Raw genomic sequence first — 16720 nt, forward strand, 5'->3', positions numbered from 1 at the left:
TGTCTTTGTTCTGATCCTATGTGGGAAATGTTTCCAAGTCGTGATGACCCAAGAGGTGCGGTTATCGTGTGATGGGACAGCGCGTAGTAGTATGTGTTGGATGATTGTGATTTTCAGAGGTATTAGTTATAATTTGTTGCGGACTGCCGCTTATTATGGTTTTAGTACCAATGTGGCCGTAACTGTTACATATGCAAGCACATAACCACAGCGAACTATAGGTCAGCCCTTCCTAACTTACCTGCATATCAAAAGCAATTTGCTAGTTGAGTTGTTTGCAATCTGTGGGTTGTAAGCGGATGATTGCGCTAGAGGGTGCAACTGTGCAGTTATCTAGGAAACAGTCATGTTTTCAACTGCCTCTGGGAGTGTATATGCTCTTGGTGCTTCTAATATTGGCTGGTAGTGGGTTTCAGAGCTAGGCGGATTGTACTTCGAAAGCAGTGCTTCCTATGGATATTTTATGATGAGGTGGTACGATAAGTGGAACAAGCCTGGGGCTACTGTTCTGTTTGGTCTGTATAGCTTGAATTTAACTTGTTCGTATTTCGGTCCTTTTCCTTGGGAAGCTCTGTGGACAATGCAGCGTACCTTGATCATTGCCCTTCTAGCTATTTTATAGATCTGCAGTATGTTAAACCATTTGATTTCTCTGTCCAGCTTCACAAAACCACACATTAAATATCAATTACATACTTAGAATATATAAATCTCTACACTTTGCCCATTAACTGTAGGTCTCCGTATCATAGACGTTTTGACACCTTTTCTATTTTTCCTTCTTGTACTCTTGCACAAAAAAGTTAAACATGGTGTTAGCCGAGTCAAATAATTCTAACTCTCCAACAAAAGGGTCAAGAGACTATCTATACATCAAATCTGCTGCATGGCAACAGGTTTGCAGTGGCCGAGGTATAGTAGAAGGTTTACCTCTGCCACAATAGGCTTCAGCTCATAATCATCAATATCTGTGGCTGAAAACAGATTGTAATGCAACCTACATCCCACAGGTCCTTCAATCTCCCCCCCAGAACTCTTTCCTGAAACGCTAGGCCATAGACACAAATGACAACAACCAAATCAGTTTTTCTATTTTTTTTAATTGGTTTACTTTTTAAACTGAGAACAATAGAACATGTATACATAAAGGGAAAATGAAACCAGAAAGGATAAAACTGAACACAAATTATTGCAAAACAAAGCAGATTTGGGGACTAAAGTAAAGAAATATTGTAGCTGTCATGGTCAACTGAAAGGATATTTTTGAGCGTAGGCCCTCCAGGCTCTATCTGCTTCCGTTTCCTCAATTTTCGGGACTAAATAAAAAGAAAAAAAAAATCCACCAGTAGTACAGCCAAGCAAATCCAGATAATGAAAAAATGCAAGCATGGACAATAGTCAATTTAACCCATGCAAGTGTCAACAGTGCAACATGAAAAACATAGCTAATGTCAGTTTATCACCAAAAGCAGCACCTTTCTTCCCTGCCAATTGCACAACTGACAGATGATGAAAAACATTAACAAACATCTAAACCGGAAGTTAGGAGGAAAAAAAAAAAAAAGTACCTCGAAGCTCTTCGTGACATTCCACAGTTACTAAAATTCCAGCATAAAGTATTAACTTCTACATGCTCTACAAATCTCAATCTTACCTAATCAACCCAAGGCCGAAGCACATACCTTGTCTCCTACACTATTGATTTTATTTTTACACACATACATTAATGATCACTTACACCAGCCATAAATTGCAGAAAGATGTTCTATGGCCTAATGATGCACAGCTCTTCTGAGTATAATTAACTCACCTTTCTTTGGTGGGGATTTAATCCGAGAGGAAAGCACCCTTTGTCTGTTGTGGTCCTCTGCTGGTACTTGCTGTGCGTTCGATTCATCATCTTCAGAAAACTGATCTGAAAACAGGAAAGAGAGCATTTTGATGGTCATATTTTATGAAAGTGAATACCACTGTGGCATAAAGAATGATGGGCTTCTTACTCGCTACTCACAAGCATCCATTATCTATGGCATTTCTGCTGCAGGGAGTGTTCTGCATAGGTTGAGAGGATAATGATGAAATGACTCAGTCCTGACTCCAAAAGTAACAATGTCAAAGCTGTCTATTTACTCTGTACTCAGAATTTACAGTGGTTAGTAACTAAGGAATTTGCTTAGCAATGAAGCTGTCAAAGCTCACATTCGGAGCTATGGTCAAGATAGGAAGGCATAAGTGCAGCCTTAAGGACAGACAACTGTCCCCTTAGTCAACAAGCTCAGCATTACAATAAGGATTCAGCCAGCTAGGATGGATCGTCAATGGGTAGGTAGGGCTGTCTGGAAACAGCCTGACATCACTGCTTCTGTCCTTCCTGTAGAATCTTATAAGTTAGCACTAACCTGTTTACTACACTCGGAATTCTCCAAAATAATATATACATGCATATTAGATTCTGAACTACAAAGCATAAGAACAAACAGCAAAGCAACTTCTGACCAGCGATCGGAGCGCCTTGAGGAGACCCTGCCAAAGGTCTACATCAACCCATAATCATAGCTTTGTTTAAGTTAATAAAAACCATAACCATGTCGTAAAACAAAAGAAAGTCTGTCAATTTACAATCATTTAAAATGTTTAAAACACATTTAATTTTTCTTTTTTTAAATAAAAAGACAATTTTCGTATCATATCAAACAGACTAAAATGGAGAGAATTGCTGTGTAATAAAATTATCAACAATATTGGTATCACATCGGTGTTAATGTAAGGGTGCATTTGTGCAGCGGCTTAGGGTTAAGAAACGGTCGATGGCTCATTGGACTGGACAGGACTGATGGTGTGTATATCCTTGGGCCGTGGTATCTTTTCGTGAAGTGTCAGAAATGTCATCATCTTACAAGTCAGTTGAGGATCGGTTGTGCCCAGACCTTTAATAATGGCAGATGTGCAAGTTCGAATGCCCCTGTAGTTAAAAGCTTTTTTTTAGTAGCGAAACCCGGATTGTTTTTAAGAAGGGGCAAACACAGATGAGATGTATAAAATCTTGCCTTAAAACACCACATAAGCTACATGTTTTGGAGCCATCATACCTCCATGTTGGATGATCAGCCAAACTTGGTAACACCCCGAATCTGATAGCCATTAGGTTTCGATTCAGATAAGATGAATATGTTGATCTTAGGTATTCCGCAGGGCGTATTAATGTACAAGATTGGAGGACCATCCAGGCATGGGACCGCTTAGCTAGTATGCGTTTATCTTCTAATAATGAATGAAGTTTGGCTGCTTTGTTTATCACTCCACGAATGGCTTGGAAGGAGGGGTTCTGCGCCCAGAGTTCTGCTGTGTTGGTTTCCATCAATGCGGTTTTCAAGTATTTACCATAATTTGAACTTAGATCTTCTACCTGGGCTTGCCACAAGGTATCATGTAGGACATTGGATAGAGTCAACAACATTTTGTACCAAGTTTTAATTGCAGCGTAATTTCTCCCAATCTCCTGTTGGATGAGACCAAATTCCAATCGTACCTGCGCCGGGGATGAGTTCTGAGGTAGACTAAAAACTTTATACGTCTTAGTTTGTAGATAGTCTAGAAGTTTTGCATCTTTGCCATTTAAAGCTATGCTTGTGTAAGTTACTGTTGGCAATAGTTTATTGGCCATCACTGCTACTAGCGGCTTAAAAGATGGTCCCTATAGTTTTTTTACAAGGGCGCAGAAAGCGTAAATGACGCCATTTCCTTTTTTATTCCAAGATATTGTTTGTGAAATTGAAAATTCAATAGATTGTCTATATATACACACACATCAACCCACCATTCGCAATACGATGTAAACTCTGCTTTAAAAATGCCAGAGATATGTACAGCAGAAGATGACAGCACAGCTTTTAAATAGCACCTGTTAGAAGCTCAACCACCACGACAAATAGACCCTTGTAGCACTCATAACTGTAAACTACATTTCATCCCAAGTAATCATATGTTAATAATATAATTTATTTGTATAGCAGCTGTATGCTGGGAACTAGTAGTTAAAAATAAGAGGATATTCGATTTGATTTGTGAATTTATAAAGCCCATGGGCATCTTGGCGCTAAGTCGATATAATGTCAAGGTCTGCCGGGGGATAGTGCTCTACCTAAGAAGTAAACAGCCAGGTTTTTACCTCTTTCCTGAATGTGAGCAGAGATGTGCTGTTTTTGATTGTAACAGGGAGAAGGTTCCAGGTCTTGGCTGCCTGAAGCAGGAAGCTTCTCTCCCCCACCTAACTTGCTTAAATTTGGGAGCCTGAATCCGCTTTACCTGGCTCGATCTCAGGTTTCTGGAAGGCTCGTATTTTTTCAAATGTGTTTTTAAAAAAAAAATTGGATCCTGACCCATGGAGGGCTTTATAAACCAGACAAACTGACAAACTTTATTCTCTTTCCACTAGGTAACCAATGGAGGGCTCCTAATCTATGGACTACTGGCTCAGATTTTGGAATATTCAGCACCAGCCTTGCTGCAGTGTTCTGTAAGCGCTAGAGTTTTGCTAGATATCACAAAGGGGTGTAGACAAAGCTAGGATGTCTTATAGCTTGGCTAAAATGACAATTGTGACTCAGTCCTATATTCAAAAGTAAATCTTTCCAAAATTATAATATATGGATATAATACCATAACCTAGAGGATTTCATGTCTAAATGTCTTTCAAAAAAGGTCTCCATATCAATTGGCATTTGTTTATCTTAAGTCTGTGTCCAATGTATACCTACCAAGTTATCAATTCTATAGGTTTTTTTAGGTCAGTTCTACATGCTTCTATTATATAATCAAATATCAAAGGTAATTATATCTCCTATGCAGTTTGTCTTCCTAGCTCAGCATATGTTGTCTCTCACGTGTTCGAACAAAGGAACTCCCTTTCTTTAATGCAGCATTTTTTTGATGAACCATCTTGCTTACTGCAGAGCTTTGAAGACCTGACTGTTTGATGCAGTTCACTACTGCACTCTGCTCAGTGCTTAGCTATTATGTTATACAGCCAGGACACCCTTTTGAGATATTCTATTTACTCTAAAACTGTTCAGACTAAGACCATAAGGAGTCTGCAAATGAAAAAAGGTACATTCCATCCTCAGCATCCAGATGTCAGTTACCTATAATTGAAGTTGCCATATCAATCTCTCAGCGCTAAACCCCCCCCCCACCCTTCATTTTTAAAATTACTTTACATATCATATTTAACAATCCAATTCATATTTATCAGCCATGTTTCTAGATAGCTAGCTTATTTCGCCTCAAGAAACACATAAGCTTTACCTCTGTCATATAGTCAAGCATAATGGTGTGGTCTCTTTATATTTTCGTATATGGCAGATCTGCATGGTATTATATGTTCTGAATGTGTAATTAATTTAGTTTTATTGCCCTGCTGTGTGTTGAGTATATATGCTGCTGTGTGTGGAGTGTATATATATATATATATATATATACACACTCCAAACACAGGTTCAAATGACATTCTACTGGAGTGTTAGGATAAGGTAAGAACCTTTTTTTTTTTCTCAAACCAAAAACCTCTGAAATTCACAAACTATAATTGGCCGAGCTAACAATAACTTGGTCCCTCCGCCATGCCATTGCTTCTAACATATTTATATCTATACATTACTGCGAAAAATAAACAAAAATAAAGGTTGAAGTGACATTGTAGTAAGGAATTACCTCTTACTTTACATTTTAAAAAACCTTAGAAATTCAGTTAAAAACAAATGTTAAATAGATGTAAAATTTAGATGAATGCATCACTTAAATAACATTTTAATCTAACAAACCCACAGAATTTTAAAAGTTGTTATTGCACATAATTATAAGTCTTGCCCTAAAGTAACTATAACTTGCGCCCTCGCCATGCACAATGTTGCTATCAATTATGTAATTTCAGATGTCATTAGTGTTATTATCAATGCAGTCAGTGATGCAATTTGTGAGAGTACAAGCAGTGCATGGCGAGGCGTGAGTTGTATTTATTTTAGGGCACAAGTTATATTTAGTTGAGATAACTGTAAAAGCTGAATTTCAGTGGTTTTGTTGGTTTAAAACATTAGGTTTTAAGTAACATTTTTACCAATCTAGAATGTTTTTTTGAAATTTAAAGAAATTATAAAAAAAAACAATAGCATCACTTTAGCCTTTGTTTTTTGTTTCCAATTTATTGTTTTTTACAAAAAGAAAACTGTGTGAAGTAAAACAGACATGTAACATTGGGGAGAGATTGATGTAGGAATCGGACGTGGTCAGCTAGAGAAGGTTACATTGGGCACAACGTTTTGTTTCCTGTAGCAGGCACCCTTTACTACTTCTACGCACGGTCAACACGTTTGTGAGTTACCCACCTCCTTCCGTTCCTCTGCTCTCCCCAACTGCAGAAGATTAGATGTGTCCACCACAATGTATCTAAACATAGCGTACGGTCTCTGGTCCTCCGGTTTCTAACCCAGTCTCATATCCGCGCTTGTCAGCTGTGTCATAGATGGGGTGGGAAACATTCAGTGTTTGTCAGTGAAAAAGATCTAATGCCCTCCAGCATGGGAGGTAGGGCAATGTAGACAGTCCCCCGCTTAGGTGTTGTGCCAGTAGCCGCCATTTGGCTTCAAAGGCCAGGTGGGACCCCTGAATGTTGCTGGTAAAGCAAATCATGGCTAAAATGGTCCATAGTCTCTGGTGCCGCCATATCTACGGTGGGCAATGTGATTTTTTTTAAATGATGGGAGATGGTTAGTTTTGCTGCTCCGAGGCACTGGAGGCTCATTAGCCATTTGCTCTTGGTTATTCGTGCCAGGTTGAGGGGTTTAATGTCCCGGAGTAGCAACTCTGGTGTTGCCGCTATTGGGAAAGTTGGGACCTTTTGAAGTAATTTGGGCACTTCCTCCCAGAATGGCCAGCTCAGTGGGCACATCCACCACATATGAAGTGCACTGCCCACTACTGGGTATCCTGTCCTGCACCACGGAAAGGCATAGTGGTATATGTGGTGTAGCCTATATGCATGCAGTGCCATTCATATTATACTTTGTAGTGCATCTCCCTCCTCAGATATGAGGCGAACCAGAAATGTATGTCCTTTGCAGCTTGTCCCATCTTTTCAGCGTCACCCAAGTTTCCAGGGTCTGCATCCATTCTCTTATGTCAACAGGAGGTTGGGATGTAGGGTGCTGGCAGTAGTTCATAAGAGTGTTGCAATGGTGCCACGTGTGCCATTCAGTTTGGCACACTAATTTAAATGGTGTTTTTGCCCATGCGGCACCTGCACGGATCTGCGGGTGAGTCACCCAGTGCCACATCTGGGCATAGTGCAATCGCTCAGTTTCTGTTACCCCATATGTACCTTTGCATTGTTGGAATGATTTCATGGTTGGGGCCTCATACATATCTGCAATCATTGTGAAAACCCCCTTCCCTCCAACTACGAAAGGAGTGATCATTGAGGTAAGGCTTAAACATAGGATTGTAGTGGATCGAGGTATAGGGAAAGGATAGGACACCAAACACGTACCACTCACTTATTTTTCCATGCCTTCAGTGATGTGGCCGCCGGTGTGCTAATATAATATAAGAGTGAGGGGGGGGGAGGAAGCGTCTATAGCACTTTTCTAAAGGGGTTGTCAGACTATTGCATGGGCCCTCTGCCACCAGTTTATCTCGAAGAGAATGGTGGACCAGTTTGCCACTGCCCTCAATTGCTTAGTTGCATAGTAATGCGGAATTCTGGGGATCCCGCAGGACTCCCTCCGGCGCAGCCCTCACCCCCAAAACAATGCCTCCCCCGCGCCTTACTACCCTCAGCTGGGTCATACGTTTTGCTAGAGTATAGGAGCTTTTCCTTTCCAAATAATCAGTTTTCGCTGGATATGTTTCAGGTAAGGAGGGTCCAGCCAGATCAGGAGGGACTGGAAGAGAGAGGGCAAACACAGGAGAGCATCAGTTGGCCCTAGGCGTGGAGGTCCACTGTAATGGCAGTATGTAGGAGAGTATAGCTTGCCATGAAAAGATCCCTCACAGACCGCGTGAAGCAGACTCCCATGTACTTAATCAAAGTTTTAGCCCAACAAAATTGAAAGAGGGACCACACTCCCCACTTCCTCCGTTGTCAGGGTTAAATGGAGTATCTCAGATTTATCACAGTTGATCTTATATCCCGATACTTTCTCAAAGGTTTTCAAGAGATTCACAACGCCAGGATCAAGGTGGCAGGGTAACCCAATTTCAAGGGGACATTGGCCCGGAGAGGCAGACTTTAAATTCCTTCGGAACAAATTAGATATCCGTGATGGCGGTAGTCTGCTGTATTAGACAAGCCAGGTCCCTTGTGCCCCTTGGTATTCTAAAAAGGTTTGGAGAGGTGTCCAGTCAAGACAAGTCAGGCGACTGGGTTAGAGTAGTCAGAAAAATAATCCGTAGGTCGCAGGCCTATTTGCTGAAGTGCGAGTGTGGGAAGCTGGCTCTGTATATAATATTATCACTAGGTGGTAATACCATGCACAAAGTCCAGAAGTTTCCCAAAAGTATACAGGGCTCAAAGCAAAACCCAAAGTGCTATATTAGTGGTAGTGTGGGCGAGCACCCCTAAGCCTAACACAGAGGAGTGTAAGGCATTTATTGCACACATGATCAATGGTGGACACACAACTGAAGAAGATCCAGACCAATTTTGTAAAATTATACTATGATTGAAATTTATTTTGAGACCCAGGTCTTCGTAATGAGCTACGTACGTTTATTTAAAATATTTTTCACATTCAAAAATTGACACTTAAAAACTTTTTCAAACTGTCCAATGGTATCCTAGGGGGAAAACAATAGAGCGGTTAACCAAACTAATACCGAATTTACAGATTTAGTCTTCAGAGCCAAAAGTCAGCAAAGGCCAGGGGTCAGGTAAGTACCAAAACTGCACCACCAGTGCCACTGGGGCTGCCGGGTGCAGAGTCAAAATTGGAGTGCAGCCCAATGCTTTCCAACGGAGACAGGGGGTGCTTGGAGCCACACTTCTTGCAGGTAAGTAGATTGGTTTCAAGTGCCAAGCTTTGAGGGTTAGGTTTAGCACAGGGGAGGGGGCAGCACCAAACATACACCACAAGCGGCACAGAGGCGGCTGAGTGCAAATTTGACATCAGGCACCCAATGCTTTTCAATGGGGAACTTGACGGCAAACAAGCTGTAGGTGTGCCACCGAAGGTTGCAGAAGGACGAACAGCCAAGGTAAGTTGAGTTGTAGGGGGGTCAATGGGGCACCGTCGGTTCAGCTCACTAAGGCCCAGGGACTTCAGTTACAGGGGTGCCTTTGGACATCGGAATCTTCTTACCAGAGCCAGTCGCGGTCGGGAGGAGTCTCTGGATTTTCACAGCTTGTGCCGTTAAGAAGGGCAGGAGAGGTAATCCAACACGACATCAGGATCGCCGGGGCGACTTCACTGCACAGGTGACGTGGCCTGTGGGTGTCTGGTGCAGAGTGGCCAGGAGACACGGATCTGGAGTCGGTTTCTTCTGGACAGGTCTTCTGTCCTCAAGAGACTGGAGTCTTTATTGGAGGCAACAGTCCTCCCAGAGGTGTTGGAGGTCGTTGTTGCAAGACAGGTCGCAGTATCGAAGCTGGAGACAGGCCAGTAGGGCTGATGCCAAGGCATTTGTCATCTTCTGCTGCAGGGTATCTTCTTTCAAGTCCTTGCAGATCTGGGAGTCAGGTCTGGGGGAGCACTCTAAATATTACATTTAGGAGACGTTTTAGGGTAGTAGCAGGTAGGGCCAATGGGCACCTTACCTGGGGTGGCTACACCCTCTGTGGGAGGGGGCATAGACCTAGCCCTGATTGAAGATGTCCTCCCATCTTCAAGATGGCGGGACTGAAAGTTGTGCTTCACCTCGCTTCCCCCAACCTTAGGGGTGGGGTTGGTAGAGGTGGGTACACCTCCTACCTTTTCAAATTTTCCCACCAAACGTGGGGGCTAAACCAGGGGGGGTGCCAACTGCTGCTAGCTGCAGTGGCTGAAGGTTGCATTACAAAGGCAGCATGCATTTGAAGCTTCCCTGTTTGAGAACTGGCCCATCCTGAGGAAGGAGGCATGACACCTCTCCCCAGGATCTGCATTGTTTATGGTCCCAGGGAGCAAAGGCTCTCTACCCAGGGGCCCAGCAACATATCTGGTGGTGGCTGGCTGCCTACAGCAGGGTTGGTAGTGGTTCAGGGGGCACCTCTGAGATGCCCTCTGGGTACATGGTACAATTTATCCCACACTGGCTTCAGTGTGGATTTATTGAGAGGAGTAGTTTGGTACCAAACACACCTATATTCAGAAAAGTCATCATGGAGCTGTGGAGCTCGAGCTGTCGAGTTCCCAGCCCACGTACTCTCTCTATGGCTTCACTGGCACTTACAATACTGGGAAATGGTGCCCAATATTGTAGGGGCACATATGCTCATGCAGATATGTCCTCATCTAGAGACTAGAGCACCCTGTATGGCTCTGATATTGCCACAAGCCTTGCGCCCCTGGATAGAGCTTCCCAGGTCTGGGTGTACCAGAGGGGAAAGTACTGTGTTGAGTCGGGTTGCTAGAATCTTCGTATATAACTTGGCGTCAATCTTCAGCAAGGCTATACGTCGACAAGAGGCACAAAGCTTAGCATCTTTATTAGGTGACCGGATTACAGTCACCACTGATTCTCCCAGTGTCTGGGCAATGGATCCCTCAGCGGCACAATGGTTCAACAGAACAGTGAATTTCTGGATTAGTAGGGATGCATAGAATTTTTTTTTTAATAACAATTTTATTGAAAACAAAATCCACAACATTGCAGCAGTCATGACACTTAATTAGCACCTCCATAGGCAAAGTATACATTTGGGCGTTGGAGACAACCAGCGATATATTCAGGGCAGTGTAGGAAGGTGGAATCTGACTAATGGTTGCCCCCAACTTTTTGCCTGGTATTGGAGTGGTTTTTGACTAGTCTGGCTGGGATCCTGCTATCCAGGACCCCAGCCTATCTGCTTTCTCCCTAAAACTAATGTGAAGTACCCTAGGTACAAACTAATTGGATGCGGAGGATGCCCTGACAGTCCCTTGTAGATGGTACCCTAGGTACCCAGGGCATGTGTCCCTCAGTAGGCCTACCAGGGCTGCAACACTTATTGTGCCACCCTGGGACAGCCATACAACCTGACACCACCAAACCACTACTGTAGTCTGGGTAAGGTGGTGCTAGCACCCCTTACAGGGATATAGGTACCCTATATCCCACCCCATTACAACACATATACTCTCATAGGTCACCCCTATAGCAGGCCTTGGAAATCCTACAAGGCAGGGTGCTGAGGTATGTGTGAGGGGGGACCCCTACATGAGTAGGGCCTCTCTGCAACCTTCGTAAAATCATTGCTGGGTTGTTTGTAGTGTAGCCATACCATATACTCTTAACCGCATTATAAGTCTATCGCGATAGCGTGATAACTTGAGAATGGCTACACAGAACCATATCGTGTTTGGTGTCAAACATGTAGGAATCATACCCCCAGTCCAGCCATGGGCATGAGAGTACGATTTCCCCCTGCTAGAGGGGCGATATGGGAAAAGCGGCAGAATTTAGACACCAATTTAAAAGTGCACAAGCAGTACAAAATGGCTACTACCCGCCACCTACACGACCCTGGCTGGCTGTTGCTGGGGAAAACTCCAGCCTCGCCAGCTGGAAAATAGGGCTCCTGTGGCAGGGAGGTGCTAGCATCTCCCCGGACAGGATAATGTGGATTGGAACAGGGTGGGTGCACCAAATGTCCTTTCAGAGTTGCACGTAGGCAGCTGCAGAAGCCTCATTCTGCATACACCGCTTGGAACCGGTTCAGGGGCATCCTGCCCCTCGCCCAGGCGGGAAACACACAGAGGGGAGAGGGTGTAGCCACCCTTTCCCGCCTCACCTCTCATTGGTGGACACTACCCTAATCTTGGGGATAAAGGTGAATAACGTGGCCCCAGAGCCTCAGATTAATCTTGAACTTTACAGTCTTGACCTTTGACAAGCTTCTGCCCAGCTGACTGAAGAAATCTCCCTTGGGATAAAGGAGTTATCCCCCTGCTTGGCAGGCACCTGAAACCCTTCAAGTGACCCGGTTGGAACTTCGCTGCTCTCACGAACTTCGACGACTTCCAGAACCCTTGAGGCGAGTTTCCAGCGCATCCCAGAGGCCAGTGAGTGTGCTCAACGAGTTTGGGCACCGTGGACCACGTGGGTGCCGAGATCCCCAATACCCCAGGACACCGGCCACCTCTTGCGTAGCACACGACCCGGACCAGTGGGGAAGTTGTGCTTTGGTCCGTTTGAGCCAACCACTCTACAGCAATTGTGCCAAAGACCAGCGCCCTAGCCCCCTCCGGTGGCCCGTGGGTGCCCTTTTACGCACGCCAAATTGCCGCCTCCCGCGGTCCCTTGTCTCTCAACTTGTGGGCCCTAGCGGAGGTCTCTCTCTACAATCAAGAGTTCCCCTGGTTGCTCCAGGCCTGCTCTACAGTCTCCTCGAAGGAGACCTCCCCAGACCTTGTGGGTCTGCACTGTAGCAGATTTGTTTATTCTTCGTGGGTTGCGGTTGCCAAGGCTTAGTGGATCCAATCCGGACACTAAACACCGCAGCGACCCTCATCCGACGTGGGACAGTCGCCCTCCTGAAGCTGGCCTTCCTTGAAGCCTCCCGGAGCCCGTGGCTGCAGATCCAAGCTACACCACTTTCCACCTGAAGCACCGGACATCGAAGGGCTCCTTGCTTTGAGCCTCCTGGTCACTTTGCCGTGACCCAGACTCGGTTCCCTCTGCTTTCAGGTTCTTCTCTACAATCTTCACATCTTTGATCTTCACGGCATCATCGATGCTTTTGGCTAGCAGAACTTGAGACTATTTTCCAATTGAAAATCAGCCCGCGACCCGACAGCAGAAACGACCTATGCACCCGGCTTGCCTGGGGCAGGTAACAGTGGTACCTCGGTACTCTCGTGGTAGTGGGCTCTTCAAAAGCTTAAGTCTGAAGTTTTAACTTTGTACTTCTGCTAGAAGTATTTTTAAACTGTTTATTTTCAACCGCGACATTCTCCATAGGCTGTAATAGAGATCCCGATAGCAGCTACTTGCACTGCACGCGCCTCCCGTGGGTCCCCTTCCTCATAACCTGGGTTGGATTCTTAAGGGGCCAGCGATCCTGAATGCCCTAGGCATTGCCTGTAGAATTGTCGTGGTTCTTATACAATTTTTTTAGTATATGGTTTGGTCCCCCCCTGGGGCCCAATGTTAATAGTGCTATTTATTGTGTCTATCAATGCTTGTTTGAAATTGTAACTTTGCCACAGCTTCATAAAGAGACTGTGGGATTCTGTCTAGAATAAATACATATATTTTATATATTATACCTGTGTGGGCTACTCTTTCATTTTGTCATTCAAGAGGTTATCTATGGTAAAACAATAAGCTTAACACTCCTTCAAGACTTAGCCTGAAGGCTGCTCTCCACAGCTACCACTAGGATAGCTTTCTTTAAAGGTTGTCTTAAACCCATCATCAATAAGAGTCGAATTGGACTGGTGCAAGGTGTCCCTATAACTAGGAGACAGCATATGCCAGGCCAACTTCTCACAGGCAGTAAGCATGGATTCAAATCAATTAGTGAAGCAGCACAAAGGTGGTAACATGTACATGTTAGGATCGGGGAGCCCCCCATATACAGCATACGTCTAGTAGCCTTAAGCTTTCAGGTCGCCGCGCTTGCCCCCAGTTTATCCAATATAGCCCGTCTATCCCTCCTAAGTTCAACCGTAGGAGAAATACATGTTCCCCCCGGTATTTGTTCCATCATCCCCACTTGTGATCCCATTTCCGCGGGCAGCCTCGACTTTTGTATACCGTTTTCTCCGCCACAATGGCCTGATCCATATCAGTGGCCCAAACGCGCAGCTGCGGTGTGGTGTCTACCCCCCATTTCTGGGCAATATTTTTTTTTGCATTGGCCCAACCCATGGCCGACCACTCTTGCTCCGCCTGGGTGAGGTCCGGATCCTCCCACACATTAAGGAGGCAGAGCTGGGGGAGGATGCACAGAGTTGATAGAACTGGCTCTGAACCCATCAGGCTCCGGGGTCTAATTTGACTTTCTGGATTAGTTGGGATGTACGGAGTATTTAGAACTGGCTGTAAAGCCATCAGGCCTGGGCTCTTATTGGATTTGAGGGTTTTGATGGCTAGGCGCACCTCCTCCGGGAGGATCAGGCTCTCCAGTGAGTCTCTGGTATCTGTAAGCTTTACTAGCTGAATAGACTAAAAAAGGCATCTCTGTTGCCCGTAGATGGGGAAGCACCTTTGTAGAGCTGTTCGTAAAAAGTGCAGAATTCATTAACTTTCCCTTTGTAATACAACAACCGGGATCTCAAGGCCGCAATTATTTCTTTCGCATATTCTTTTTCCCTTTTGCCTCTCAGGAGTCACACTATGGGCGCCCACTTTGTTTCCAGGATATATAGGATCAGTTTTTAAGATGAAGCAGGGAAAGTATGGCTCTGTTGGTATAAGACATCCGTAATTGCCCTCTGTCTGCAGAAGTGAACAAGTAGTATGCTGAGCGCTATTGCAGTTCTTGTTCAAGCTCTGTAATCTCGCCCTCGAATTTCTGTAAGCCAAACTTGAGATGTCGTGTACGTTCAGTGGCTACTGCATTAAAAATGTCCTCGTATAACCGCTTTGAATGCGTCCAACAGCCCAGGGACCTCTCCATCCTCATTATGTTCCAAATATTTCTCTATGCGTTTTACTATCTCAATTTTGGTGACTGGATCCCTGAATAAGGATGGGTGCAGCTTCGAGTCCCAGAGGTCTATGCCCCAGATCTAGCCAAATCATGACCGATGATTGATCGGAGACTGACAATGGCCGATTTCTGTGGCAGAGGTAAGCCCCATCAAGGAGTTGCTAGTAAGATATTACTGATTTGTGAGTGGGTGCGGTGTACATGTAAGTAAAATGTATAGATCTTGGTTGCTACATTGAGCTCCTGCTAGGAGTCTCATAGGCCCAGGTTTTCAATGGTCTTTTTCTGCCAGCTGGAGAAAGCACCTGCAAGAGTATTATGATTCCCAACCCATACCTCCCCAGTCCTCCGTCCACTCCTCTGTCGGAGTATGTAGTCCAAACCATTCAAGGCTGTTGGTCAGGATGATGGCTCCCCTCGTTACTTCCTCCAGCTTCACTAGAAAGGTTTCCTGGGCAGAATTTGGAGCATATACTATGGCCTCAGTTAGCGGCCTGCCAAGTAATGCTCACAACTAAAATAAGATACCTGCCCTCCTTGTCCTTATAGGTATGTGTAATTGATATGGGGAAATTGGGTTTTTGTTGCAATTGTCCAATCACTTTTTGCCCCCTTTTTAGCTACTAGATGCGGTTTTTGACTCAGACAGTGCACTGAGGCCTGATAACCAGACCTTAGTGCCAGTGCTCCTTCCTTGAAACAAAGTGATGTCAGACTGTTTCAGAGTTGGCTAAGGACCTTCACACAGACTGCCATTCCAAGCTGCGTGCCATAGTGCAAACCATGTTTGAAAACATGACTTGTCACACTCCTGTGTGCCATGCCAAAGACAGGGCATGGGCTGTAAGTTACCGCTACAGTAGTCCTTGGAGCCCTAAGGCAGGGTGCATTATAACACATGTGAGAACATATCTGCATGAGCACATATACCCCTGTAATGTCTAGTTCCATTGCTGGATGTTACAAGTGAGCAGGGCAGCCATCTTAAGGTATGTATACTGGGCATTGGTCAAAACGAGTTACCCAGCTACAGAATGGCTTCACTGAAACCTATGGTGTTTGGTACCTTGTATTAATAAACCCACACTGATGGATTTATTAATACATGTACCCAGAGGGTACCTTACTTGTACACCCTGAACTCTACAAGTACTATAGTTTGCTGGCTGACGGGTCCTGTCAAGCCTGCCACCACAGATGAGCTTCTGACCCCATAGGAGGTGAGAGCCCCGCTCTCAGAGGTCAGAAACAATGCCTGTTCTAGCAGGAGGTGATTACAGCTCCTCCAGCAGGGTGGCTAGTTAGTTTGCATGTAAAGGCAGGGAGCTTCAAAGAGCATACCAGCTTTGACATGCAAGACTGGCTTTCCCCAGACCTGGAGGATGCCAGCCCCTGCCCATTTGGCACCAGGACATTAGCTATGCAAGGAGGAATGTTGCACCTCCTGGCTAGTCACAACCCTAAGGTGAGCAGCCTGAAGTGAAAATGAAAGCGAGAATTCCACCATCTCGTGTTGTGGAATTAGGAGCTCTGGGACAGGGTGATGCCTACTCCCCGCAGGAAGTAGTCAGCTAGGGGGTGTAGTGACAACAGGGGTTAGTAGTCCATTGGCCAATACCCTTCACTATCTTCAATGCCACCAAATTGAGGATTTAGGTGGCCCCCTGACACCAGGAAGTAATATTTGAGGGATCCAGAAGAAGAGGACAAAGAAGAGCGACGAAAATGAGTAAAGACTTGCTGTGGATAGTTTGTCAACAATCCCTGCTTGACTGCACTAGTCTTGACAAACGTGAAGACACGGCCTCGTCCTGCAGCTGAGCCACTACCAAGAACCTTGGCAGACTGCCAGCCTTCGCAAACTGCCAGCAATCCCCCTTGAAGTAGAGGAGCTAT

General features: G+C 44.9%; 1 protein-coding gene across 9 annotated transcripts in view; it reads right to left on the bottom strand.

Annotated features, from left to right (window-relative positions):
* Positions 1 to 1080: 1080 nt before the first annotated feature.
* Positions 1081 to 16720, bottom strand: part of LOC146871735 (zinc finger CCCH domain-containing protein 11A-like) — a 310767-nt gene continuing 295127 nt past the window's right edge. For 8 of the 9 annotated variants that reach the window (XM_085651264.1, XM_085651254.1, XM_085651250.1 and 5 more), the window contains 2 exons: positions 1811 to 1915; positions 1081 to 1316 (listed from right to left, as the gene is read on the bottom strand). In XM_085651264.1, the coding sequence (XP_085507390.1) occupies positions 1246 to 1316; positions 1811 to 1915 (176 nt within the window). In that variant the 3' untranslated portion in view covers positions 1081 to 1245. The remainder of the gene's footprint in view (positions 1317 to 1810; positions 1916 to 16720) is intronic. The other variant, XR_014981047.1, reaches the window with a different exon arrangement.

This window comes from Triturus cristatus, chromosome 1_1, assembly GCF_964204655.1.
Source record: "Triturus cristatus chromosome 1_1, aTriCri1.1, whole genome shotgun sequence".
In the NCBI taxonomy this organism is placed as follows: Eukaryota; Metazoa; Chordata; class Amphibia; order Caudata; family Salamandridae; genus Triturus; species Triturus cristatus.